The sequence below is a fragment of the Lepidochelys kempii genome, chromosome 23 (genome assembly GCF_965140285.1).
Source record: "Lepidochelys kempii isolate rLepKem1 chromosome 23, rLepKem1.hap1, whole genome shotgun sequence".
Taxonomy (NCBI): domain Eukaryota; kingdom Metazoa; phylum Chordata; order Testudines; family Cheloniidae; genus Lepidochelys; species Lepidochelys kempii.
Window position 1 is genome coordinate 4,333,275 of NC_136402.1, and position 27,808 is coordinate 4,361,082.

Below are 27,808 nucleotides of genomic sequence, written 5' to 3' on the forward strand. Positions count from 1 at the left end.
TCCCCCCGGCCCCTGCCCGCGCGTCACGTGGTGCCGGGCCCGGAAGAGGATGGCGGCGGCCGCGCGGCGGGGCGGTGGGGGGACGCGGCCTCTCTCGCTCCTGCTGCTCCTGGCGCTCGGGCCCGCGGCGGCCGGCGGGGCGGGGTCCGAGCCGGGGCGCTGGACCGTGAGCGCCCGCAGCGTGAGTCGGCGGCGGCGCGACAGGGGCGGGGCCTGTCGCGACAGAGGCTCCGCCCCCTGCGGGGGGCTCGCTCCCCCTCCCCCCCCACTAGCGGCTCCGCCTCGGCGCAGTAGCGCCCCCCCCCCAGGTCGGGGGTCAGAGTCTTCTGGCCCCCTAGGGAGGGGGGAGACCGATCCCTATGTACAGGGGAGCACGAAGGAGGGGGCGCCCTGCTCTGGCCCCCTATAGAGTGGGGGAGGGGGCGGGGGCGCCTGGCCCCTATAGAGTGGGAGGGGGCGAGCCGGGCCCCTATAGAGTGGGAGGGGGCGAGCCGGGCCCCTATAGAGGTGAGACCCGGCCCCTATAGAGTGGGAGACATAGAGATTGGTCTGTCAGGGTCAATGAAGGAGGAGGTGCCCTGTTTGGGGCCCCTATAGAGTGGGAGGGGGCGAGCCGGGCCCCTATAGAGTGGGAGGGGGCGAGCCAGGCCCCTATAGAGGTGAGACCCGGCCCCTATAGAGTGGGAGACCTAGAGATTGGTCTGTCAGGGTCAATGAAGGAGGAGGTGCCCTGTTTGAGGCCCCTATAGAGTGGGAGGGGGCGAGCCGGGCCCCTATAGAGTGGGAGGGGGCGAGCCGGGCCCCTATAGAGGTGAGACCCGGCCCCTATAGAGTGGGAGACATAGAGATTGGTCTGTCAGGGTCAATGAAGGAGGAGGTGCCCTGTTTGAGGCCCCTATAGAGTGGGAGGGGGCGAGCCGGGCCCCTATAGAGTGGGAGGGGGCGAGCCGGGCCCCTATAGAGGTGAGACCCGGCCCCTATAGAGTGGGAGACCTAGAGATTGGTCTGTCAGGGTCAATGAAGGAGGAGGTGCCCTGTTTGGGGCCCCTATAGAGTGGGAGGGGGCGAGCCAGGCCCCTATAGAGTGGGAGGGGGCGAGCCGGGCCCCTATAGAGGTGAGACCCGGCCCCTATAGAGTGGGAGACCTAGAGATTGGTCTGTCAGGGTCAATGAAGGAGGAGGTGCCCTGTTTGGGGCCCCTATAGAGTGGGAGGGGGCGAGCCGGGCCCCTATAGAGGTGAGACCCGGCCCCTATAGAGTGGGGGGCGGGGGTGCCCTGCTCTGGACCGCTGTGTTCTTCCAGACTAGGGGCAGGGCTGGCCTCCTGTGCAGGACCTGGGCTGTCCCACCTGTTTCTTGTTGGCCTTGTTCTTCATAACCAATGAGCCCTTAAATGAGCCTTTAGGTCTCTCCTGTTCCTGAGGAACATCAGGAAGGGCTGTGGGCTTCCTCGCTTCACCTGCAGCCTCCGCTGGGGAAAGGGGGATCAAAATATCCCATTGTTGCAACTTTGGGAGCCCTAGTGTAGACAGGAGCCCTGTGCCTGCTGCAGCTTGGTGTGCGAGCCTTGGTTGTGCTTGGGCTTCCAGCGTTGGCAGGGGTGGGAAATGTCCTTAGCATGGGCTCGCTCCTGGGATCGGGGCGGGTGTACTGTGAGATCTGGCCTTTTAACGGAGTGCATGCGAATCGTTTAACAGAGATGTTCTTTCTCCGGCATGTGCGTTAGTTTTCAAGGGGTGTTCAAATGCCCTAAAGTTTTAAGCAGTCTGCTTTACAAATCCACTCCCTCTTTGACTTGCTGCAGCGTTCAGTGCCTTGCGATGTCGTAATGCCACTGGTAGTCCAGTCGCTGTGAAGTCTCCCGCGTCAGACAAGACCTGATTGTTATTTAACAAATAACTGTACGATGGGTGGGAGTGGCTGGAATCTTCTGCCAAGATCCAGGCCCCATTGTGCCAGGCCTAGTGCAGACTGTGAAAGAGTTTCTGTCCTGAAAAACATCCAATTTAAATAGAAAAGAGAGGGAGACAGGGTGGATTTTGGTCCCTAAATTGCCATTTGGGATCTGATGCCCAGAGAATGACTTCTGTAAAGTAAACCCACTTCAGAATTGGGAGTTGAACACAGAGCCCCTGGATCCCAGTCCAGTGCCTCAATCCCACGACCATCTGGATTCCTAGTATAAAATACACACAGGAAATAATCTTTCCTTCTTTATATAACATAAAGAATCTCAGGGTTTTTTTCCTTTGTGTCACTATTAAGGCCAGGGAGCTGGGAAATCTGGGTTGTATGCCTGGCCCTGCCATTGATGAGTCACTCTCTGCCTCCGTTTCCCTATCTGTAAAATGGGGGAAAGGGAATGGGAAAAGACTTTCCTTCCACTGTTGATTGTGAGGTTTAATTTTCTGACACCTGTAAGTGGCTTTGAATTCCTTGGATGGAAAAGGGTAGGAAATAAAAGTGTATTAATATCCCCCATTCAAAATATTCCTTGCTTCTGTCCCACTGGTGCGATCTGGCTGTAATGGCAAATTCACCGGTTATTTCCTCTGGAGAGCTACTGAACATACCTTACAAAGAGGGCAATGGATTTGTGTTGACGAGCCAACATCAGTGATGTTCTGAATAATTGAAGAACTGAATATTGACCGAATAGAATGTACCTCGGTCAATATTTACCTCGAAAACTTAACAGTCATCTGGGCACGAAGACAGTACTTGCTCGTTGCCCTATGATCAGTCAGTTTATTAATAAGATCTCTTGATTGGATCAGTGCACAGCTGAAAATCCTCAATGTCTGGTACAGTCTCTAGGTACCAGGGACAATGGGATGATCTTAGCATAGTGGGGACGTCTCTCTACCCATAACAGCGTCATCGGAACGTCAGAAATAAGGACCTAGCTGAGACAAAGTGCGTGCAGTGTTTAGGGCTGGGTGCCTGTATCCTATTCTCAGCCCTGGATGGGAGTGTGGTTTGGGGGCGGGCAGTCCGGACTCCTGGGGATCTATCCTTAGGTGGGAGTAGAGCCTACTTAGCCTAGTGGGGCTGGGAGTTGGAGCATATGGATTCTAGGCCTCCAGTGGGATGGGGCTGGGATCTAGCCGTTGGGACACCTGGGTTCTATTCACAAAGTAGGATGGGGGCGTTGAGCAATGGGAGTCAGGACTCCTGGGTCCTCTGCCTAGTTCTGGGCCGGAGTGAGGTCATTGTTGTTCAAGCAGAGGAACTGGGAGTCAGGACTCCTCAGTTCTCATTGTGGCTCCTCCGCTGTGTCTGGGCGTAACACATCACCTTGCTTCCCGGTCTGTGGATTTGGGCGCACCTGCTGCTGGAGGCTGTTGAGACTCAATTTTAGTTCATAAAGTCCTTTGAGATCCTCCACTGAGAGTGGCCGGGCGTGCTCAGATTTGACTGGTTTTTCCCAGCCTACTTCCCCCTGTCGGAACCATGTTCATGTGCTGAGTTGTCAGCCCAGGTGATCAACTTCCTACCAGAGACCCTTCCACCAGCCCTGCCCTGGAGGGGCCTCCTGTGGGAGTGAGCCAGGAATTTGGCCTGCTTGGGTCACTTGATCCCCGGCCAATAACATGTTTTGTTGGCTGAGCTCATTGCATTCACTAATCACCCCTAGTCCCCGTGTGCCATCTCCCAAGGGACTTTCTACCACCCCCACCCCACCCCCACCCCCGTAGCAAGAGAGTTTATCCAAATAGACATGACAGGGTGGGAAGGGAAACAGAAGTGGAAGAGCTGGGAATGGGACACAGGTCTCCTTAGTACCCAATCAGTGCTCTAACCCCTGGATCATGCTGCCCCCTAATACAGCCCTTTCTCGTTGGCTCTTCTGAGGACAAGCCAGGGGGATAAACCTCTGCTGTTTCTTAACCCTTCTGCCCTTCCCCAGAAGCAGCCATGCAAAATTTTCTGCACTCCAGGCTATATGCAAAGCTGTTTGCCTCAAGTTGCTCATTTATGACGATTCACTAGTACACATTTCCTGGCATCGGTTTGTTTAGGGGATCAAAAAACCCTTCCCTGTGTGTTTTCTTACCTTGTGACTGAAACAGATCTTCTCCCACCCCCCTTGCCTTTTCAGAACAGCACCAAGAACCTGTTTGTGTTCTCCAAGACGATGTTCAATGGTTCCTCGATCTCTCTTCAGGGTGAGTAGCTTCAGATGTGTTGAAAGGCTGGGGAGCGGGTATTGGGCATATTCAAGACAAGCCCAACAAAATCCTCCAGCTAAACCGTGCAATATGTTTGGGTCAAAACAGGGAGACCCGGATATCTAAAGCTGGGCTCCTTAAATTATATGGGGATGGGCTTGTCAGAGTCCAAACAGCGTTTGGGGGATGTTTGGCCGTTTTCAAAACATTTTCCCAATGTTTTGCGCAAAGCTTTGTCTCGGTTGATCTAGTTCCTTGAAAAACATTTGTATTTTCCAACGGGAAACTGTTTCAAAGAAGATCTTCCAACAAACTGTGATAAGTACATGCCTCAGTCTTTGCATGATCGGTCCTTAATTAGGAGCCTAAATATGGAGTTTAAGGAGCCTAGTTTTAGGCACCCAGATTTGAAAGCTTTGATCACAGCTCTCCTGAGAGGGAAGTAGTAAATCTAGAGAAATAGAGCTATCCAATAAATGGAAAGGATTGTCTTCCCGGCTGAGGATGTGAGAGAGATTCCCAAACCTGATCCGTTCTTTTTAGCTGACAGATCTGAGGAGCTGTCCCAGACTGAGGTGTCATTAGAGGAGGTTTTGGAACAAATTGATAAATTAAACACCAGTAAGTCATCAGGACCAGATGACATTCACCCAAGAGTTCTGAAGGCACTCAAGTGTGAAATTGCAGAACTACTAACTGTCGTCTGTAACCGATCATTTAAATCTGCTTCTGTACCAGATGACTGGAAGATAGCTAACGTGACACCAATTTTTAAAAAGGGCTCCAGAGGTGATCCCGGCAGTTACAGTCCTGTAAGCCTGACTTCAATATCGGGCAAACAGGTTAAAACTATAATAAAGAACAATATTGTCAGACATATAGATGAACATAGTTTGTTGAGGAAGAGTCAACGTGGTTTTAGTAAAGGGAAATCATGCCTCACCAATCTACTAGAATTCTTTGAGCGGGTCAACAAGCATGTGGACCAAGGGGATCCAGTGGATATAGAGTACTTAGATTTTCAGAAAGCCTTTGACAGGGTCCTCACCAAAGGCTCTGAAGCAAAGTAAGCTGCCATGGGATAAGAGGGAAGGTGCTCTCATGGACTGGTAACTGGTTAAAAGATAGGAAACAAAGGGTAGGTATAAATGGTGAGTTTTCAGAATGGAGAGAGGTAAATAGTGGTGTCCCCCAGGGGTCTGTACTGGGACCTGTCCTATTCAACATATTCATAAATGATCTGGAAAAAGGGGTGAACAGTGAGGTGGCAAAATTTGCAGATGATACAAAATTACTCAAGATAGTTAAGACCCAGGCGGAGTGCGAAGAGCTACAAAAGGATCTCTCAAAACTGGGTGACTGGGCAACAAAATGGCAGATGAAATTTAATGTTGATAAATGCAAAGTAATGCACACTGGAAAGCGTAGTCCCAACTATACGTATAAAATGATGGGCTCTAAATTAGCTGTTACCACTCAAGAAAGAGATCTTGGAGTCATTGTGGATAGTTCTCTGAAAACATCCACTCAATATGCAGCAGCAGACAAAAAAGCAAACAGAATGCTGGGAATAATTAAGAAGGGGATGGATAATAGGACAGAAAATATCATGTTTCCACTATATAAATCCATGGTACGCCCACAGCTTGAATACTGCGTGCAGATGTGGTCGCCCCATCTCAAAAAAGATCTATTGGAATTGGAAAAGCTTCAGAAAAGGGCAACAAAAATTATTAGGGGGATGGAATGGCTTCTGTATGAGGAGAGATTAATAAAACTGGGACTTTTCAGCTTGGAAAAGAGACGGCTAAGGGGAGATATGATTGAGGTCTATAAAATCATGACTGGTGTAGAGAAAGAAGATAAGGAAGTGTTGTTTACTGCCTCTCATAACAGAGGAGCTAGGGGTCACCAAATGACATTGATAGGCAGCAGGTTTAAAACAAACAAGAGGAAGTATTTCTTCACACAATGCACAGTCAACCTGTGGAACTCCTTGCCAGAGGATGTTGTGAAGGCCAAGACCATAACAGGGTTCAAAAAAGAACTAGATAAATTCATGGAGGATAGGTCCATCAATGGCTGTTAGCCAGGATGGGCAGGGACGGTGTCCTTAGCCTCTGTTTGCCAGAAGCTGGGAATGGGTGACGGGATGGATCACTTGATGATGACCTGTTCTGTTCATTCCCTATGGGGCACGGGCCACTGTCGGAAGACAGCATACTGGGTTAGATGCACCTTTGGTCTGACCCAGTAGGGCCATTCTTATGTTCTCTGTAACCCACTGAGCTGGGGCATCTAAAAATACCGTGTTATTTTAAAAAGCCCTTTGGATCATATCAAAACACAACTTTTTTATTAGTCATGTAAGCAGCTACTGAGCTCGACACGCAGTCCTCCCGGGGGAGAGAGAGAGATTACATTTAAAACAAGCCCAGTGTCTAGTGAAGGTCACACATTGACAGTTACATGTTTCTTAGTGCCGTGCACAAAATATATCTATCATCTTGTTCCGAGGACCCAGGGAAAATGTTCCAAAGCATCACAGAATGTGTCCCTTTTTTTTTTTTTTTTTAAAGCAATTTTGATTGCAAAAGAATACGAAACATCGGCCCTGAGTTAGCAGGGTACCTAAGCTTTGAGCATGGAATCCGTTCTGCTGAAGCTCGTGAGACCCCCGTGCTGCGTTGCTGAGCTCAGGGGTTCAGAAGTGCAAGTTGGGTCCCCCAGCATTATACAATTGGCTGGCAGATCACGAGATTTCAAAAAATAATGAGTGAAAACACAACTCGCGTTTTGATTTCTAGTATTAGACTCTCAGGGGGAGGGGGTGTCCCATTTTCCGGCTTGTCTTGATTCTCACCTGATCACGTGAATCCAGTAGCTGGGGCTTTAGGCATCAGATATCAGCAGTGCCTGCTTACGTGCTTTCAAGTTAGGCATGTGCTCAGGGGCTTCGCTGACGTGGGACTGTGACAGCATCATGTTGAAGGTTTATGTTCTTGGGCAGCCGAATGCAGCTTGGTTTTGCTTAGTGCCTATATGTTGGAGAGGAAGCGAGAGAAACCGAGAGAAACCCAAAGGAAAACTGACCAGTCCTGGGTTGGCCGTTCAAACTGAGCAAGGTCCCTGGGCCTACGGAATCCAAAAGATTCAGCCTCTGCTGATGGGACCCAAGCAAATCACTCTCTCTCCGAAAGAGACGCCATGTGGCTAGAGCTCTGGACTGAGACGTGGGAGAGCTGGCTTCTGTTCCTGGCTCAGCTGCTGAGTGAAGAGGTCAAGTCCCGTCCCTGCCTCAGTTTCCCGATCCATAAAATGGTGGTAATGATACTGCCTCGTCTATCTACTCCTGTCTAGTCTCCCTCTCCCACCCCCATCAGACCATCACATGCCCTGGCGGTGGGGGAAGGGGTCCGTGTTCTGTCTCCATACTTCTCCTGCCAGTGCTGATGTCATCCCAGCTTTTCCTGCTGAGGATGCAAACAGCCTGCATTGCCCCTTGTCGGTCGTGACTCCAGCTCCGCTGCTGGGGTCTCGGGGGCCTGTTGGCTGGGCGCTGATGGTGCCTCTGCTTTGCAGTGCTGGCAAAGGAGTGCTCCCCGGGGGTGACCCTGAACGTGACCTGGTACCTGCGGAGCTCCCATTGTCACAACGAAGTCTACATAGACGTAAGCACCTCCGTGTCCTTGCGGCCTGGGCTCTGATTGCGGGGAAGGCCTGGGCAGTGGGGGAAGAAGAAGAGGCCTGGAAAAGGCAGAGGAAGTGGGGACAACTGGATGGAGGAGGCATTCAAAGCAGGCTGGTTGGAGTGAGAGCTCTGAGCATAGAGGCTTTGGACACCCACTCTCCCAAAGGGAGCACGGTCCAGTGGTTAGAGCAGGGGGCTGGGAGCCAGGACTCCTGGGTTCTGTTCCTGGCTCTGGGAGTCCAGTGTGTTAGTGCATGAGACTGGGGGCGTGGGGTGGGGTCAGGATTGCTGGCTTCTATTTCCAGCTGTACCACTGACTCCCTATAAGCCCGGGCAAGTTCTTTTCCCCTGTCCGTACCTCAGTTTCTCCCTCTGTGAAACGAGGATGGTGCTGACCTTGCAAGAGGACGGTGGGAGCTGGGGTTGTGAGGCATCATTAACTGTGTGTAAATCGCTTGGGGGCCATTGGATCGAAGATGCCCCGGTACAAACTAAAAGAGACTAACGAGGGTATGATTGAGGTCTATAAAATCATGACTGGTGTGGAGAAAGTAAATAAGGAAGTGTTATTTACTCCTCATCATAACACAAGAATTAGGGGTCACCAAATGAAATAAATAAGCAGCAGGTTTAAAACAAACAAAAGGAAGTATTTCTTCACACAACGCACAGTCAACCTGTGGAACTCCTTGCCAGAGGATGTTGTGAAGGCCAAGACTATAACAGGGTTTAAAAAAGAACTAGATAAGTTCATGGAGGATAGGTCCATCTATGGCTATTAGCCAGGATGGGCAGGGATGGTGTCCCTAGCCTCTGTTTGCCAGAAGCTGGGAATAGGTGACAGGGGATGGATCATTTGGTGATCACCTGGTCTGTTCATTCCGTCTGGGGCACCTGGCATTGGCCACTGTCGGAAGACGGGATACTGGGCTAGATGAACCCTTGATCCGACCCAATATGGCTGTTCTTATATAAATCTGGTTTAACTAATCTGGGTTAATTCACAGTAATTTTCCCTAGTGTCCACGTGTAGACTAAGCCTTGGGGGGAACTAATGGTGGGGGTGATCTCTTTCCTCCTCCTCCTCCTCATCTGCTGGGAATATGGCCCCTCCCTCCTGGACTCTCATTGATTCACAATGTCATGGCTGTCCCTGGGGTGGGGAGGAATCAGGGAGGAGTCCCCCCCCCCCATCTAGGTTGTTGGCTAGAGCGTATGGAGCAGGTGATGGGCTATTGGGATCAACCATGTGATCGGTGTCCCCTGGGTGGGGAGATCTTTGAGCCTCAGACCTAGTCTCTTCCCACCCCTGCAGGAGAAGAGAGCAGAGACTTACCTGACAAATTACAAGACCGAGCTGGAACCGAAGAGCTCTGGCCAGTACATCCTACGCTCGTATAAACCCTTCAACTGCAGTCACACGGTCCCCCTCGAGGTGAGTTCCCTCTGGGGCCGAGGGCTGGGAAGCCCAGGAAGAGAATGGAGCTCAGATCGATGTATTCAAACAGAGCTCTTAGGAAGGGGGGTGGGTCTGATGACGGGGTGGGGGGCAGGCAGGGGGGTCTTGGAGTCTTTGGGGGTGTCCTGGTGGGGAGCCGATGCAAGGGTGGGCTGATTGGGTGGGGGGCGGAGGGCGGGCTTTCTAATTCAGCTGCTTGAAACAGGAGGGGATTGCGATAACTGGGGGCTCTTTGGCCATTGGAGGGGGGCTGGGGTCCATGTTTGTGGGGTTCCCTGGGGCGCCATCCTGCTTTGTGCCCGCTGCTCTTGGTGACTCTCTTCTCCCTCCTCCCTTAGCTGAATGTGGAGAGTTTCGAGCTTCCCACCCGGCTGGATCGCCTCCAGGACTTGCAGGTGGGTCACCCCAACTGTTGGGCTGCCCCGCTTCTCCCCCACAGCCCTGGCTTCAGGCCGGTCATCGAGGCCAGCTGGCTGAGAGAGAGGTACTCCTGGTTGCGGGGGGGACCACAGGCACTCTCTGGGCTTTCTGCTTGGCGTTGCCTGGCCCTCTGATGCGGGGTATGTAGGGGACAGCCCCTCCTTCCCTGGCCCGGGGGTAAGAGCTCTGATCACCCACCCTTTCATGGCTTGACACTTTGCTCTAATCTAGGGGCTTGATGAGGTCCTGTGGCTCTGGGTTTGAGTAGTCATTGGTTCTGTAATTGGTTCTGTCCTGCAGCTACGCTGCTGGAATCCTGGCAGGTCTTGCAAGCTAAACAGGATCGGCCCTGGTTGAGGCTTGGATGGGGAACCCAGCGTGCTTCGGGAACCAGGGTTTGATTCCTTATTGGGTGGTGACTCCAGAGCAGCACTAGGGGCCGTTGTGCTGCAGGAAGAAGGATGGGTGACTGGGTAGAGGTGCTTTCCCCTCCATCAGCCCTGGCGATAAGGGGTGCAGTGCTGCTGGTGGGCGGGGCTTGGTAAAGGGCCCTCTCCCCTCTGAATCCCTGCTGACCCCAGCACAGCACCGTGTCCCTAGAGGGACAATCTTTCAGGTAAGAGGTCTTGATCGCTCGTGCTGATTGTAGATCCAGTGGCATTTTCCCCAAGAGTCAGTGTGCTAGCCGTGGCACCCCAGCTGAATTCTAGTGTTGGCAGTTTCCTTCTGCCTCCCGAACCTTGCCCCCTTGCAAATTCAACTGGGCAGCGATTCTTCCTCACTTGCTTTTCTAAATGTGTGAGCTGATATGTATTTCTTGTTTGCAACGGAATAATATTTTCGCTTCTTGTAAGCGGGACGTGATGCAGGGAGAAAAATTCCTTTGCCCGCTACCTATAACTGAATAATATCTGCACCATCCATTCTGTCCGTATTTTTTAGTTGCAAGAAGCTGCTTTGAAACAAACCATGTAGGTAGCTCTGATTTTACTCTCCTCATGGTGTCCAGTCCAGCCAGCTGGGATTTGTACCTAGAACCAGTCGGAAAATTTCCATCGAAAGAGTTTTCTGTTGGAAAATGCCATTTTGATTAAATTGGAATTTTTGGCAAAATCTTACAGGTTTCTACGATGTTTCCCCTCAGGAAGAAAGACTTGGGATTTTGACATTTTTCTAAAACGTTCTGTTTCAAAACGAAAGCTCAAAACTTTTCGGTTTATAAATGTCCTTTATTTTATGTATAAAAGGGTTTTCATCGAAATGTTTTGAGTTTATTGAAGCAAAACATTTTGATTGACTCAAAACGTTTTATTTCCAGAATTTTGTTTGGCAAAAAAATTAGAAAATTGGGCATTTTGCCCCGATTTGGGATGAATTATTTCCTGCTGTGTTTATTTTTCACGGGACGGACCATCTGTTTCCAGGTCAGCACACTTTATGCCTTTTCTTGCTTCTTTATGAGGGATAAAAGGGCTTGGAGTGGGTCTTCAATTTAAATAATAATAGTGTATATGTGTACCCTAAAAATAGCAGTTATGTCTTAATTACCCTAGATGTCTCCTTGGAAGTCCCGGAGATCTGGACTGGGAGCTCTCCTGGCAATTAATGGTGTATTTAACAAAGAGTCGCTCTCCCAGTTGTTCGATCTGTTTGAGTTTAAATGTGAAACAACACTTGAAACAGTCTGAATAAACCTGCTTGCTTTCTCAGTCAAGTGTCCTAACCCTACCGATCTCCAGTTGTCCTTAGTCTCCCAAGAGAAAAAAATTGAGTTAGAGAAGACCTGGATTTCTAATGTAGAAGAAATTTCTGCAGTAGAATAAAAGCACTTTTGGTGGCCTTTATCCATCAGAAAGATGCCCTGAAAAGAGCATATACCCCCCGCCACCCTACACCACCATTTTTCCCCCCCATGGAATCTTCTAACCCCCCCACCACCACCCCCCAACATACACTCTTGCCCCTCAATTTCTGCGTTCTGCAGCAGCCGACCAGGGTCCAGCGGCGCAGGACCGTGGGTACGCAGTCCAAGGATGACGCCAAGGATGCCGCAGGGAAGCAGAAGTCGTCTACTGTTGAATTGGCCGGTGCGCCTGGCAAAAATCCAGAGGCGGCAGGGAAGCCGAGCGAGACCAAGGGGGAGAAACTGGGCCCGGGAAAGACTGACGGAACCAAGAAATCAAAAGCAGAGAGGCAGGACAAGTCGGAGGTTGGTGACCGCGACAGCTGGCAGATCCCATGGGAGCCAGTTGGAGTGCTTGTCGTCATGGTTAGGGTTGCTTTCAAGGAGCTGCTTGTGTCTGTAGGACTGGATGGAGCCAGGCTCAGGTAGCCCTCCGATCCTGGTGCAGCTTGGCAAATACTGCCCTAGCTTGGCTTCCTCAGTACACTCTGCTGCCCCCTACTGGGTAGAATCAGCACCGCTCGAGTATGTCATTGGCTGAGCCAAAGTTGTATGTATAATCCCAGGTTTGTCCACCCACCACATGCCCCAGGTTTTTTTCTCCAGCATAGAAATCAAGAGAGAGTAGTCTGCAGCTTGGATTTTCTCCCCAGGCTGCAATAGGGCTCCTCCCTCCACGCTGCTCAGCCCACACCCTAGGTCCTCTTCCCCACTCTTGCTGTTGCTGGGTGGGTTAACGAGTGGCCCATCCCAGGGAGTGAGAACCCCTGATTGTGTTTGCTGCTCTGCAGTTTGGGGGTCAGGTGAGGGTGGAAGGTTTGCTCCTGTGGGGGCAGAGTGCCTCCTGTGGGTCACTCGGGCTTGTCTCTTTGCAGCTGTATGCCTTAGCCGAGACCTGGGAGGACGGGCCCTACATGTTCATCCTGAAGATTGAGGGGCAGAACAGGGACCCAAAAGCTGCCTCAAACTGGGAGCTCACAAGTAAGCACAGCCTGAGCTAGGTAGCTGCAGCCTCCCCTCTCCGCTCCCACATCCCGGGTTTGAATCACTGGGGAAGCAGGTGTCTTGGTGCCCCTTGAACAGGACAGCTGTGTGAGGGAAGGGGTGACTCTCTCCCTGAGGGAGCTGAGAGAAAGAGGGAGCTGTCCTGGGGAACAGGCTAGGGTGGGGGAGCTGCCATAGGGGAAGGGGATGTGGGGAGGGAGCGGTGACTGTCTGGAAGAGGGGAGGAGTGACTTTCCTTGGGGAAGGGGTGGGGGAGGCCGGCTGTCCCAGGTGAACAGGGTTTGGGCTGGAGACAGGTAGCTGCCGAGGGCAAGTAGGGGTGCGTGTGGGTAGGAGGGGGGAGTGAGGGTGGTGGTAGAGAGGCCAGGGGAAGGGGGCATGGAGCGGGGGTGGATGTCCTGGGGGGGTGAGGGTGTGGGGGGGGGAGCTGTCCCAGAGGGAGAGGGTGTAGCCATCCCAGTGAAGTTGGTGGGTGGCAGTTGTCCCATGGAGTTGGGGCTGGGGGAGGACCAGCTGTCTCAGCATGAGTTGGGGGAGAAGGAGTGTGGGGCAGGGTGGGATTTGGGGGTTTGGTGGGAGGTTGTCCCACTGAGAGGGGCGGGGGGAGGGGGTAGCAGCTGTCCCAGGGGAGTGATGTGGGGGAGGGGCAGCTGTCCCAGGGTGAGTGGGGGGTTCAGTGGGAGGCTGTCCCAGGGAGGGTGGGGGGCGGGGTTGGGGAGAACGGGACAGATCCCTGCAGAAGGAAGGAGGCAGAGAATGGGGGGGGGGGGGGGGCAGCTGGTGGAGGGAGGTGGCTCCCGGGGGGAGAGGGGCGGCGAACGCGGTTGGAGAGCAGCTGTTGTGACGGGCGGGCTCCTTGCCTCTGGCTGCTTCCCGGCACCCAGCTGTGTGTCTCCTTCCCCAGTTGACGTCCGGATGAAGCACCCTCTTTACCAGTATGTCTCCGCCTCCGAGTGGCCGCTCATGGTGGTGAGTGAGCAGAAGCAGCCCTGGGGTCAAGGCTCAGGGGAGGGACCCGACCCCCGGGGCTGGCACGGTTTGGGGAGCGCAGCCCGGCGGTCTCCATGGCCGTGCTAACATCCCCTCCCCATGAACGCCGGGAGTTTTAAGTGGAGACCAGCAGCTGCTTTGGCTAGGCCCCCGTCTCTTCACCCCAGGCCTGGGGCTGCTGCCACGTCTCGCTGCTGGCCGTTTCATGGCCTCCCGGTGAGCATGTCTGCCAAGCCCCTGCCAGCTCTGCTGAGCGTTGTGGGTAACGGCCCAGCTCTGCCTGACCCCACTGCCTTCCACTGAGCGCATTCTCCTTCAGCACCATGAGCTGGGATGCTGGCTGGTCTTGCAAGCTAAGCAGGGTTTGGTCAGGTTGGTACTTGGATGGGAGACTGCTGGGGCATATCCCACTGCTGTAGGAAGGGACATAGGGGGTAGCCTCTTTGGGCCAGTTCTGAGTCCAGCATGGTGCTAGGAAGCTCTGCAGAGCGGGGTGGGGTGCTCAGAAGGGGGCGCTCTCCCATCAGTGCTGCATCATGGCACTGGAGAGGGTTTTGTGCCGCAAAATGTGGGGCTCCGTAGGGGGCGCTCTCCCATCCAACCCCCATGCCCCATTATGGCACTAGGGGATGCCAACCTGCAGGGGCTGGGAGGCCCGGTAGGGGGCGCTTTCCTTTTGCAATCATCCCTTCCCCGGCATGGTGCTAGGGGGCACTGTGCTGCAAGTGGCCGCTTCAATAGGGGGCGCTCTCCCCTCACAGCCATCGCAGGCCCCAGTGCAGCGCTAGGGGGGCACCAGCCCCTCAGATCAGGGCTGATCTCAAGGCCGCAGGGCAGCGTTGGTGATTGGGGTGGGGGGGAGTTGCTGGACAGCCAGGAGCCCCCTCCAATCCCATGGCCGGGGCTCTGCGATCAGGCCTGTCAGCTGCGCCGCTCTCCCGCCCCCCGCAGTTCTACATGGCCATGTGCATCGTTTACGTGTTCTACGGGGTGCTGTGGCTGGGGCTGCTGGCCTGCTACTGGCGGGACATCCTGCGCATCCAGTTCTGGATCGGGGGTGTCATCCTGCTGGGCATGCTGGAGAAGGCTGTCTTCTACGCCGAGTTCCAGAGCATCCAGGGCCAGGGGGTGTCTGGTAAGTGCGCGGGCCCCCGGCGCAGCTCCCACCCAGCAGGGCTCGCCCTCGCTGGGACCTGGGTGGAAGCCCTGGCGGGGGGTGACTCAGTAGGGGGCGCCCTCCCCGCTTGGCACTGACCCCAGCGAGGCACGAGGAGGCGCCAGGGCCGGGTGGGGATCTCAGGAGGGGGCGCTTTCCCCTCGCAGTCCGTGGTTACAATGCACCACCTGGTTTTAGGGGGGGGGTTCAGTAGGGGGCGCTCTCCCCCGTCAGCGCCGACCCCAGACCTTTTTGGCTGCCCTGAGGCCCAGCAGCTCTCCCCCTGGGTTGTGTAGAGAGCGACAGGAGAACACTTTGTCCCGCTGGGCATCAAATGCTGGGAAAATCTGCTCCCCCTTCACCAGCCTCCTCCTTCCCCTCCTTGTCTCCTCTCTTCTCCCCTCTGCATTTCCTTGCGTCATCTGGCCTTAGCACTGCTCCTCCAGCAAGCGAGCCAGGGTCGCTTTTCCCCTCCGACGCGGTCACCAGACGCCCCGGGATCAGTTGTGCTCGGTTCCCATTTGGAAGCTTCCTTGAGGGTCGTGCCAGCCACGTGCGAACCGCCTGTGGGCTGGATCCAGGCCAGACCCCAGCCCTACCCCAGTTTCTCGCCAGGAACGAGCCCAGATTGCCCCAGGTCTGTTTCCGTCTCTGCGTCGTCAGTCCGGCTCCCACTACATGGTGGCATGGGACCGATGTAACGGGTCCGAAATGGCACCCGGCTCTGGTTTCTGATCCTTTTTTGGGGGGCAATTCCCTTTCTTCCCAGTTCTCAGCAGCTAAGTTGGCAGGCAGGCAGGCAGGAGGGGTTGGGAGGTGGCTGTGCCTGGCGGGGCTCGCCAGGGGGCATCTGTGCACGGCAGGGAGAGGTGGGGGTGATGGTTTGTGCCTGGAGTGCTGCGCCCCACCCTTCCTGTTCCCGCCCTGGGGTGACGTTGCTTTTCTCTCCCGTTCCAGTCCAAGGGGCCGTGATCTTCGCCGAAGTGCTATGCGCCGTGAAGCGCATGCTGGCCCGAGTGCTGGTCATCATCGCCAGCCTGGGATACGGCATTGTCAAGTGAGTACCTGGGGCTGGGGCCCCGGAGAGAGTGGGGGAGATCGGGAAGTGGAGGGGACAATACCAATGGAAGAGACTTGAGAGTGATGCCTGGCAGATTAGCCCATGAACCCTGGTGGATGATCCCTGGGTAATGCTGCTTATAGGAACAAGGAGTTAAATTCCTTCCTGCCCCCGCCAATGACCGGTTACGCCCTGAAGCCTGAGAGCTCACCTTCCCCTCCCTGCAGGAAGGGTAGCGCGTTCACATATGGGTCGTGGGGAGCGGCTCCATGCCTTGGCTGCGGTCGGCGCAGACTCCGATTGGGGGGCGGGGGCCTGGTCGGAGATGGGTCAGACCATGTGTGGGGAGGACGGGGTGACCATGCCAGGCGTTGGGGGGTTGCATGAAGCTGAAGGGGGTGGGGGAAGCTGGAGGAGGGCGGCTCAGCTCGTGGACGAGCCCCCTCCTTTCTTCCCTGGCCCGCCCGCCCCGTGGGTGACCCTGGTCCTGCTCTCTGTGCTTCTCTGCAGGCCACGGCTGGGCGCCCTGCTGAACCGGGTGGTGGGCGTGGGGCTGATGTACCTGCTTTTCTCCATCATTGAGGGCATCCTGCGAGTGAAATCGGTAAGTGGGGACCTTGGGGGAGGAGGGGGGCACCACCAGCCATGGGCAGCCTGGAGTCACGGCCCCAGTGACAGCCTGATTGGAGCCACCGGCTGCCCCGCGGCAGGTGGGAGACTGTGCCTCTGAACAGCTGTGGTGGCAGCTGTTTCTGGGGGCGCCAGGAGGGGGGGGGGTGCAGCGGAGGGGCAGGGGGCATCTTCGGGGACAGCTGTCTCTGCTGAGCAGGGCTCTCTCTCCTGGCAGCCTTATGCGCAGGAGAGGAACTTCCTTGGGGTCCAGCTCCCAGAGGGGTTTGCCCCTGGCCCTGTGGGTGTCGAGCAGGGAGGGGCTGGCTGGTGGGACGGCAGCTGGGGGGTGACCATCATAACCTGCAGGGAGGGGTGGATGGTGGGGGTGGGGCTAAACTGGGCAGAGGGCGGGAACTGTGAGCGGGGCTCCTGGTGTGGGCGGGAGGGGAGGGGGGTTGAGCTGGGGGATGGCCTGGGCCGGTGCGGGTGGGTTGGCTGGCCCTGCTCCCTGATCCCTCAGCATCTGGCTCTTCCCTCCCCACACCCAGGACCAGGGTAGCACGGCCACCCTGGTGTGCGACATTGTGCTGGCCTTTGTCGATTCCTGCATCGTCTGGTGGATATCCTTTACCCTACGCCCCCGGGGCCGCCATCCTCCTGCCCTGGCCCCCACCCCACCGCAGGCTCGCTGGGGGAGGAGGGGCAGCCGGGGGGCAGGCCTGACACTCATCAGGTGGGGACAGGAGTGACCTCAGCCTGGGCTAATGGTCCCAGCCACCGGGTGCGCAGAGTGGGGCTGGGCTTGCCAGGGACAGCCTGTGGGGGTCGCCCTGGGGCTCCCTGTGAGAGGGAGGGCGGGGCCAGTTGGGGATTGCTGCCAGTGGGCGGGGCTAGCTGTGGCAGGATTTCCCTTGGGGCGGGGCCTAGCTGTGGGGAGGTTTGCCCTGAGGTTCCCTGTGGGAGGGAGGGGCGAGGCGGGGCTAGGTGGGGCTAGTGTTTTGGTCCTCCTTGTAGGTGGGGGCCTCCTCTTCTCTAACCAGCTGTTCTATATGGGGGTGGTTTGGGGGGGGCATCCCTCCTTGCTCCCGAACTAACCACGGCCAGCTCCCCTCCTCGCAAAAAAGCCACCCCCCGCTCTATGCACACGGGTTGGACTGTCGCTGTCTGTGCTGTCCTCCCGCACCACCCCCCTTAGCCGTGTCTCCTCCTCTCCCCCCCCCCCCCCCCCGCAGCTCACCTTTCTCTGCTTCTCTTCTCCCCCTCTCCAGGCTCAGGATGACTTGGTGCTGCTGGCTGCCATCCCTTTGGCTATGCTTGACTCTGCCCTCTGCTGGTGGATATCCTGTGCCACCGTGGGTCTGTCCGAGCTCGTCCGCGCGGCCTCCCCTCCCCTCCCCTCGCGCTCTCTAACCTGCTAAGATCCTCCTTTTTCCGGGTCCCCAGCGCTGCCTGGGTCCGGGTCTGACTGCTCTGTCCAGTGTGAGGTTATGGGCTGATTGGGCAGTGGGGGCTGGGCGTCAGGACTCCTGGGTTCCATTCCCCATTCAGGGAGGGGGATGTAGTGGTTAGAGCGGCGGGGTGAGGATGGGTGTCAGGACTCCTGGGTTCCATTCTCCATTTTGGGAGGGGAAGGGGGTCCAGTGGTTAGAGCAAGGGGACGTGGGGTCAGGACTCCCGTCTCTGGGAGGGACTTTGATATAGTGATTGGAGCAGGCGGGGGCTTCAAGGCAGGACTCCTGGGTTCTATCCCCAGCTGTGCGGCTGGGGGGAAGTGATCACAACTTCTGAGTTGTATTCGTCGAGTTTGCTGTGTAGTATTGAGGGCAGCCTGTCTGTGCCTCAGTTTCCCTGTCTCTAACATGGAGATCATGACCCTCTCCCCCTCCCCCCCAGGCCTCTTGGGGTGGAAGGGGCTGGAGGTGGCAGAGGATGCTTATTAACCATTTCCTGGCCCTTGGGGAGTCGGGGGGGGGGGTGTGTGCATTGTGTGCTATCAAGTACTTGAGACAGGTAATTCTGATGTCTCCACCCACCTGACCCCCCCCAACCCCCATCTGAGGTGTCCCAGAATGCTTTGCAGTAGTCCCCATTGCTTTATGGGGCATACCTGGGGGAGGAGCCCAAGTCAGACATCATGGAATGGGTGGGGGAGGGCTGTAGCGTCTTTGAGGAGGTGAAGCCCTCCCCACCAATCCTCTTGGCGTACCCCGTTTTTTTTCCCTTAACGGGCCGCACATCCTCATCAGCCTGGTGCAGACCATGAAGCTCTTGAAGCTACGGCGCAACATGGTGAAGCTATCCCTGTACCGCCACTTCACCAACACCCTCATCTTTGCCGTGATCGGTGAGTTGGGGACGCGGGGGGGAGGGGGAGTGCACTGAGAGCTGGGCCCCCTCTTCCAGCGAGCAGGATCCTGCAGGGCAGGTCTCTGAGGCCACTGGGATCCCTTCCCCGGCTCTTGGGCGGCCGTGCCCCCGGATCAGTCTGTGACCGGACAGGGATGATTGGCTCTTGTGCCCTCCCCAGAGGGTGGGGGCCATGACCCGCTGAATCCAAGGGTTCAGGTAGCTGATGCCAGTGCCCATTGGGGGGGCTCTGGCTGATCCCCAGTGCCCACGGGGAATTGGGGGTGCCCCAGGGAGGGCCTTCTGCCCCCTGTGCTGGTGGGGACTGCGGGGGATGCACCTGGAGGGCTCTGGCCCACCCCCTATTCCGTGGGGAGTGTACCCAAGGCGGCTCTGAATGCCCCCAGCCCCAGTTGTGATGGTAAAGCTGAATGAGGGGTTGGGGGGACCCGCCTGGCAGCCGTCGCCCTGGTAACAGCCTGTCTCCTCCCCAGCATCCGTCATTTTCATCATCTGGACCACCAAGACCTTCCGGCTTGCCAAGTGCCAGTCGGTGAGTAGCCAGGCGCTGCCGGCAGGCTCTGATCCAGGAGTGCCCCGGGCAGTCGGGCCGGCACAGTAACCCAGTGAACAAGAGCGTAGCCTGGGGGAGGTCAGGTCCCCTGGGGAGGAACTGGGCCTAGGTTGGCTGTGGAGGCTGCATGGGGCTGCAGATCCATGCTGCAGCGTCTAACCCACCCACCTGGCTGGCTGCGACCCCCTGGGGTGCTACCAGCCGGAGTCTGCAGGAGCTACTGTTGGGATGCTGAGTCAGGACTCCTGGGTTCTATTCTCTGCTCTGCCACTGATTCACTGGGTGCCCTTGGGCAAGGCACTTCCGCCCCGTGCCTCAGTTTCCCCGTTGCTCCATACCTCTCCTGCCTCCGATGGGAGGCTGTGCGGCCAAATGTCAGGGGTGCTGTAGGACGACCTGGGGATGATGGGGCTTCCATGATGGTCCTGCCTCCCCTGGTTCACTCCCTTTCCCGCTTGCCCTTGCCCTTCCCAGGACTGGCGGGAGCTGTGGATTGACGACGCCTTCTGGAGGTTCCTCTTCTCCATCATCCTGCTGGTGATCATGTTCCTGTGGAGGCCCTCGGCCAACAACCAAAGGTGCCTGGACCCCCCGCCCCCTCCGGGCTATACTCTGCCACGCGCTTGGCGCTCGAGACTGGGGTGCATGGAAGGATCCAACCTAGGTGTCATCTGTAACGCCAGTGCAGATCACCCGGGCAGAGCAGGCAGTGAAAGCATCTAGACTGGGGCTTGGCTGAGAGCTGCGCTTGGCTCATTTTCCAGGGATGAGCCTCCATTAGAAAGGATGGTATCTGGCAGCAGGGAAGGAGCTCTTTGGGGGGTGCTTGTTGCCAGGGAAGGGCCGCTGGGATGGGAGGGGTCAGTTGTTGGGGGAAGGGTGTTTCAAGATGGGGAACTGCGATGGGGGAGTGGGGAGATACATCACATACTATGCTGTAGGACCATTGTGAGCATCGGGTCTAACCTCCTGCATAACCCGCCCAGCCGTTCCTGCATCCAACCCAGATCTGGTGGCTAAGATGGAGCCACATCTCCACCCAGGCACTGGCTGCTTCCCCCGCCCTGCCCCATGGGGTATTAAACCCCCAGGTGATGCCCCCTTAAAAATATCCCTGCAATTGGCATGGCCTTCTGTTTGAACTTGGGCAGATCTTTTAGGAGTTATTTTGGGGAAGTCCTGAGGCCTGCATTACACACGGTCCAGTAAGGATTCGATTTTGATTGGTAAATGTCAGTAAACATTGATTTCACCACAAATAGGCAAACCAGCGAGAGAAATGTTTCCATCTGTGAGAACTGAAATATACAGCAGGGCAAAGTAAAACGAATGCTGCTTCAGAACTTCTTAGCCTTTGATTTCAAGCTATTTATCTCATATGTTCTGACGTGTGATACTGACCGTTTCTGTTTTAACGGTTACAAAAAATGTCACTTTGTGAATCTTAGCATCTGTCGTTAAATAATTGGCTGTCCCCACTCCCCCATAATTTCCCACAACAGTGAAAATTTAAATTAAAAAAAAAAAAGCTTAAAACCCAGAATTTTGCACACCTGTGAAAATGAAAATACAGTGGAACCTCAGAGTTGCAGCCACCACGGGAACGGAGGTGGTTCGTAACTCTGAAATGTTTGTAGCTGTGAACCAAACACTCTGGTGGCTCTTTCAGAAGTTTACAACGCAACATTGCCTTTAACACAGCTTTGAAACTTTACTGTGCCAAAAGAAAATGCAGCTTCCCCTTTATTTTCGCAGTAGTTTGTTTCACACAGCCCTGGGCTGTATATTCTGTCTGTCTCTGCCGACAGATCGTGCACCTCGGTTCCAAATGGGGTGCGCGGTTGACCGGTCAGTCTGTAACTCTGGTGTTCATAAGTCTGAGGTTCTACTGTAGCTAATAATGCGGGGGGGGGGATGCTTAAACATACATCGATACTCTTTGAAATTACTGAAAAGAAGAATCAAATTCTGCCGTGGCTAGTTATCCAGGAGGATGATCACAGTTGTCCTCCTGGCTATGGGATCTATGCATTTGTGAACCATTGTGCTGTCTCAGCAGATATGCGTTTGTGCCGCTGGTGGATGAAGGGAGTGAGGAAGAGGACGAGGAAGAGGAACGTATGGTGAACGAGGCCTTCGGTAAGTCTGATCTAACAGGATGCTCCCCCAGACCCTGGACTCCCGTGTCTGTTGCTTGGGCCGGGGTAGGAAGAAACTGGTCTGAGCTCAAGTGACTCCCTTTGCTCCTTACCTTTCGCCCTGCTGTCTCGGTGCCCTGGCATGTGGCTAGCTTGTACTCATACACCCCCTTCTCCCACCCCCCGATCTGTTCCGTACCTGAGTGATGCTAGGCAGGTGGCTGTTCTCTGGTGTACCTGTCCCTTTAAATTTTCTAGGGCTGGGAAAGTCAGAGCAAGTTAGGGGTCTAAACATAATCCCAGCGCTAGCAACTGACCAAGTGCATCCCCCAATCAGTTATTGCACCCACCATGCTCTGCAGCGGTAGCCAATAATCAGATCCACCCTGTAACCCACCTGGGCCATTGAGCCCTGCTTCACGTGGGGTGTGCAGGAAAGGGTGAGCGAAGCCCTTCCTGACCCCTGCTCCCTGAAGCATGAGCTTGATTTCCCCTTAACTTAGCAGGGCTCTAAATGATCAGAACCATGAAATGATCCAGCCGCAGGGTTGGACTTCTGGCACGGCTACCTGCATAGCTTCTGCACTGTGTGTGTATGTGCATAGGGGAATATATAGGGGGCAAGGTTATTTTTGCCCTGTACACAAAGATAAGGATGTCGGACAGTAATCCAAGTATGTAAGTATGAGGTAGGCAGTGCTGTATAAGGGTCAGAGGAGTGGTGACAGGCCTGGGAGTCAGGACTCCCGGGTTCTCTTCCTGGAGCTGGTTGGAGAGTGAGGTCTAGTGGTTGGAACAAGGGAGGCTGGCTCTGCTGCTGATCTGCTGTGTCATGTCCCCTGCTGTGAGAGGTAGAGATAACACTTGGGGGGGGGGGGGGGGGTTGTGAGGGTAAGTGGCGTGTCAAGATCCCTGCGATCAAAGACACAAGAGTGCGGTGCAGGGGTGGGGTTGGCTCGGCCCCGTTCGATGGGCAGTGGTGGCTTCCAACCAAAACCTCTGTTCCTAGTGGCTCCTGTGTACCCTGCCAGCCAGGTAGGGGAGGGATCAAACAGAGCAGCAGCTGTGGCCCCGAAATGACTCTGGCCCACTAGATCGTGCATGAAATGCGAGAACTCTGGGCAGCTGCAGCAGGAGGTGGGTGGGGGCCTGCTCCTAGTTGCTCCTCCATTGACCCTCTGGTTTGGGGCGGGGGGGGACTATCTGTTTTGCAGAAGGGATGAAGATGCGGGGTGCAAAAACTGAAGCCAATGGGATCCTCAAAGGCAGCAGAGTGGTAAGGAATGGGGTCGGGGGCAGGGGCTGCTGATCTGGCTCGTGGCTCCCCAAAGGGGCCTCCACCTCTCCAGGGTCAGGCTCTGAATCGGGTGCCGCCCTGGCCCTACATCGGAGCCCTTTCGGCCCCTGTCAGCCCAGCCGAAGGAGCGCGTGGCTGCAGCGGGGTGAGTCAGGGTGAACCGCTTCCACCAGTGCGCAGCCAGGCAAGGTTTGCAGCTTGGGCTGTGCTCCTCTTGGAGCTGCAAAGCTAAGCAGGGTCGGACCCGCTTAATACGTGGGCGGGAGACCCAAGAGACTGCAGGCATTGTCCTTGGTGACTCCGTGGCAAGGGGTGAGCTCTCCCCTCTGTCTCGGTGCTAACCCCAGTCCGCCCGTGTGGCACTAGGGAGCGCTGTGTCCCAGGGAGCGGGGTTGAGGAGCTGCTGTCCCCTTACACTCAGTGTTCACCTGCATGGTAGTGCTAGGGGGCGCTGTGGTGCCCCTCACCACCCAGTGGCTCTAGGGGGCGCAGTCCCCTCCCATTCAGTGGATTCTGTGTGGTGGTGCAAACTTCGGGCTGATGCGCCCAGTCTGGGGGCTGCTCCCCTGGACTCCAGCACTGACTAGCTGTCGTTCCCCCCTGACCTTTCTTTGCAGGATGAAGATTTGAAATGGGTGGAGGAAAACATCCCGTCGTCTATGGCTGACGTGTAGGTTTGAGCGCGATCCCTGAGCTCGCCGGGCCCTTCCCTCCGTTGGCCGGGGCAATCTAAGATCTTATCGTGCGTCCCTCGAGCTTCCCCGTGGGGTGATGCTGTGAGGAGGACGGTCTGTTCGTATGCAGGGCCTTTGCGTGCCGCGCTGGGCTCCTGGCCTGTTAGCTGTCATGCTAACCGGGTTTTGAGCTGGACCCTGAGTGGGAGACCACCGAGGGGAATGCCCAGTGCTGGAGAAATGGTATTAGCAGGGGCTGCTCACCTCTGAGGCTGTACTGACCCCAGTGTGGCACAAGGGGGCGCTGTGCTGCAGGGGGTGAGGCGGGTGGCTCTGTAGGGGGCGCTCTCCCCTGGGAGTCAGTAATGACCCCATTGCCCTAGCCTGGCACCAGGGGGCACTGTGGAGCAGGATGGGTGGCTCAGTAGGGGGCGCTCTCTGCTTGGAGTCCGTAATGACCCAGTACGGTACCGGGAGGCATGGACCAGGAGGTGCAAATACCTGGATGAGAAATGACCCCCAAACCCTCTCCGGGAATATCCCCTGGTCCATGCTGTGGGATTTGGGATATATGGCTTCAGCATCCTGGCTGAATTCCTCTCCGACAATGTCCAGATTCTCCCCGTCCCCAAGGGGTAAGATCCCCCCCTCGCTTGGGACCCCATATGCCTTGAGTGTGAGCTTTATTAAACAGCTGTGGGCAGATCCGTCTGTCCCTCAGAGGGCCTGCGGCTCTCAGCACCTTAATTTCCTGCCTCTCTTCCCTCTTGCAGGGTGCTACCCCCTTTGCTGGACTCCGATGAGGTAACCCTGCTTTTCCTATTTAGAGCCCCAGAGATTCTCCTCCCTGAACCCGCAGGTGGCATCGCGGCTCCATCCTGGGCTCTTAGCTTGCCCGCTCCAAAGAGCACCTATGTATACAGAGGGCAAGGCAGTGGGTCTCTTCCCCTCGGAGCCAGTGTAGCGCTAGGGGGCGCTGTGCTGCAGAGAGCAGGGTAGGGGGCGCTCTCCCCTTGCAGTGCAGCACTAGGGGGCGCCGTTCTCTTGTCTCTCCGACCTGCTAGGAAACGGAGGCACTGACCACTCATGGTCACCCAAGGTCCCATCCACCCCTTCACAAGAGCCAGGAGTTTACCCAGCTCCGCGTTCTCCGGGTGACTCCGTTCTGCCTCTGTCTCCCCTTCCCGCTTTAGTCGGGCGCAGGGTTTTCCTTCGCTCTCTGCTGTTGGGTAGCTCGGTCCCCCTTCATCAGCTGCCGCGCCCCACCCCAGAGGTGGCCGACACACAGTGATCTCTTTTCGGTGTCAGCGTTTAGCTTGGAAGCAGCAAGGAGTCGTCCTAGGCATGGGGGTGACTCTTCTCCTCCCCGTGGGACCTCACAAGGGCCCTTTTTTCTCTCCGGCTCCAGGAAATAGTGACCACGAAGTTTGAAATGTCCAAGATGGAGTGAGGGAGGAATCCGCCCAGCTGCGCTGCAGGATGCGCCCGGCTTCCCTCCGTGGCCCGTTGGGGAAGGAGAGTTGTTGGTGGTTTTTCTTTTAATATATATATTTGTATATGGTTAAAAGATTATTTTATTACCTTTAAGTTTCTAATACTCGGGCTTTGACGGACTGGGGAGCTCTCCCCTGCTAGCAGCCCCCGGAGAGCACCCCCACCTGCGGAGGAAGACCAGGATGCACCTCGACCGGGATCGGCTTCTTTCTCGGACTGGATTAGGAAGGAAAGGGTTTTAGGCTGCTCCGGGCCTCTGTCCCGCTGGGGAGCGGCATTGCCTGGACACGTGCAAGTGGTTTTCTAATGGGTCGGGGGGAGTGGCGGTGTGGGCTTGGGCGGAGTGGGGAGTGACAGGCGGACGCGTATTGGGTGCGCCTGTCATGGGGTTCTTGCAGGGGTGCCCATCTTACACCCGGCCTTTAGACACCGCCCCGGATCTGCTAGGGGGTGTCTGGAGGAGGCGAGGGGGGTCGATGTAAGTGGGATGGGCTGCTTTTATATGGGAAGGCAGGCCGGGAGCTTTGTGTGGGGGCTGGGTGTGTAAAGGAAGGTGGGAGGCATGCTGGGTGCAGATGGCAGTGAGGGGTGGCTGGCAGTGATGGGGTAGGGAGATAGACTGGCTCTTCTGGGGCTGCAGGCAAGGCTCGCCCCGTACCCCGTTGCGTCCTGGGACACTCCCTGCCGCGCTGGTCCTGCACGGGCAGAGCTGGCATCAGTTGGGACCGCCGGACCCCTCGCATTCTGCTGCCAAGACCGGGACGCTTCCTCTTTCCAGCCCGGAGAGAACCCACGTGCCGTGTGCATCCGCCACCGGGCGCTGGGGAGGGGACACCACCACGCTGCGGTGGATGCTGGGATCCCGCTCGGCGGCAACTCTGGACCTGCCTGGCATAGCGCATCCTCCCTGAGCCTCTTTGACTCCAGCGGGGGCCGCTCAGGGTTTTTTCCCCCAGCTGGGCACTCGCCGAGGCGGATGGAGTGCCAGGGCTTGCCCGCCCCGGAGCCGGTGCCCTCTTCTCCGACGTGGCTCCCAGCCGGCACAGCGGTCGCACCGAGAGACCCATCCAAGATCCGCTGACGCCCCGAGAGGAGAGACACCTGATCTGTGCCGGGGCCCCCAGTTCTGGAACTGACATGGGTCACGGGTCGGTGCCCGTTGCCAGGGCGAACAGGTGCCTGGTGCTTGCTTCAGGCTGAGCCCGGCTCCAAACTGGACCTGGCTCGGACTGGGAGGAGGAGGAGAAAGTAACCACCACCAGTAACAACCAGGGACCCGGAGCCCCCACCCAGCCCTGCAAGTCACCCGGTCGCCTGCCTCTCTCGCCCGGCTAAGCAGCTGTTTGGCGGCTGTCTGTTGTGCTGACAAGCCAGCGAGCTGGAAAATCATTCGCCTGCTGCTTTGCCCTCTGCCGGCAGGAGGGGGGCTGTGATTGGCTGTGTCTGATCTTACACACCCCCCCCCCCGCATCTCCCTCTCCTCACTCCTGAGCCAACAGGACATTAACATGGCAACAGCGGGTGCCAGGGGCCACTAAACTCAGCCCTGGAGCCCGACCAAACCTGCCCCGTCCCTGGGCCGCTAGAGGGCCCCCGCGGGACTGAGGGTGGCCCGTGGATCCACGTGAGTGGGTGCCTGCCGGACTTCTGGGCACCGCTGAGCAACCCTCCCCCAGCTCCCTCTTGCAGGTGCGATTCCCCAATCCCTCCCCTGCAGGCGCTGCCCCTTCTCCGAGGGGGGCTGCGACTTCCTCCAGCAAATGCGGGGAGTGGTGGAGCCACGTCCCTCCCCAGTCTGTCGGGATGGGGTGACTCCTCTGTGAGCCGTCAGAAATTGACACTGATGGCCTTGGGCATCCTCTCCCTATAAACACACACTCTCTCTCTTCTCTCCCCCCTCCCCCCCATTAGCCTGGCATGTTCTCTCCCTATAGCTCCACCATCTCCTCGTCCTATAACCCCCCTACTGAAATTCAGTAAGCCTCTGCCTCCCACATGCCAGCCTGCGCCCCCCGACCCCAGCTTGACCTGCTTTAAGGGCTGCCAGTCCCACTCCACCGCCCCTGCCCGTTCCACACCGACCTGCATCCAGTCCCACGCGCTTGACATTTTCCACAGCAGTGCCCTGTCCTCCGCTTTGTGTTTACGTTGATTTCACCTGCCCGGAGGCAGATCCCTCCCCGATCTCATGTCTCTCCGGGAAATCTTCCTTTTCCCGTCTCCCCGATTCCTGCCAGCTCTGGCTGCGCCAGGAGGGTCTCTCACCCGCTTACTTTAATTTTAAACTGTGAAATGCTTTCCAGGCTGTCGGGCGGGGCAAATTCTGCCCCCATCACGGGCCGTTTTTTGGGGGGGAGCACGGTGTATTGCTTTGTTTTGCCGGGAGGGGACTCTGTCTGTGTTACATCCACTAATGGTAAAAAGAAGTCACGATTTGAAACCGTCCTTGTGTGCTTTTAATTTCAGCAGTGAAATTTCAGCCCCACCGCTTCCCGTTGGTGCCCTGGCTGAAAGACGCTGCCCGCATAGTGCTGACAGAGAGCGGGGCCCGTGGGGCCAGCTACTGCATAGATACCGGCCTTGGCCCAGCCAAGGTAGGGGCCCCATTGGGCCAGGCGCTGCAGGGATGCAGGCCATATCCTGTGATTTTCCCTTCTCCCCGCACCCCCTCAACACTGGTTTCTGTGCTGATCGCTAATAGACCAGGGGAGCTTAGCAATAGGAAACGCAGCTGGGCACGGGGTTCTGTTCCCGGCTCGGGAAGGCAAAGTAAGGCCAGGAGCCAGGACTCCTGGGTTCTATCCCCAGCTCTGGGAG

General features: G+C 56.5%; 1 protein-coding gene across 2 annotated transcripts; it reads left to right on the plus strand.

The window, feature by feature from the left end:
• On the plus strand, positions 1-27,431 carry LOC140902161 (transmembrane protein 87A). 2 transcript variants are annotated; one of them, XM_073321920.2, is made up of 20 exons: positions 1-181; positions 4,103-4,169; positions 7,755-7,843; positions 9,179-9,298; positions 9,661-9,717; positions 11,727-11,951; positions 12,521-12,626; positions 13,555-13,619; positions 14,592-14,775; positions 15,754-15,853; positions 16,367-16,460; positions 17,017-17,088; positions 18,704-18,812; positions 19,309-19,367; positions 19,863-19,966; positions 21,448-21,527; positions 22,741-22,802; positions 23,441-23,493; positions 24,271-24,301; positions 24,906-27,431. In XM_073321920.2, exons 1-20 carry the CDS (start codon positions 50-52, stop codon positions 24,945-24,947), a joined length of 1,851 nt encoding a protein of 616 aa, XP_073178021.1. In that variant the 5' UTR covers positions 1-49; the 3' UTR covers positions 24,948-27,431. The 2 variants fall into 2 exon arrangements, with proteins under 2 accessions (XP_073178021.1, XP_073178022.1); XM_073321921.2 differs by lacking the exon at positions 17,017-17,088 and adding an exon at positions 17,737-17,805.
• Positions 27,432-27,808: the final 377 nt, after the last annotated feature.

What these genes read in the sequence shown, in the direction of transcription:
- LOC140902161 (XM_073321920.2), top strand. Translation starts at nt 50, where the DNA reads ATGGCGGCGGCCGCGCGGCGGGGCGGTGGGGGGACGCGGCCTCTCTCG. An exon ending in ACAACGAAGTCTACATAGAC is followed by an intron (nt 7,844 to 9,178) that starts GTAAGCACCTCC and finishes CCACCCCTGCAG; the next exon opens with GAGAAGAGAGCAGAGACTTA. An exon ending in CTGGGATACGGCATTGTCAA is followed by an intron (nt 15,854 to 16,366) that starts GTGAGTACCTGG and finishes GCTTCTCTGCAG; the next exon opens with GCCACGGCTGGGCGCCCTGC.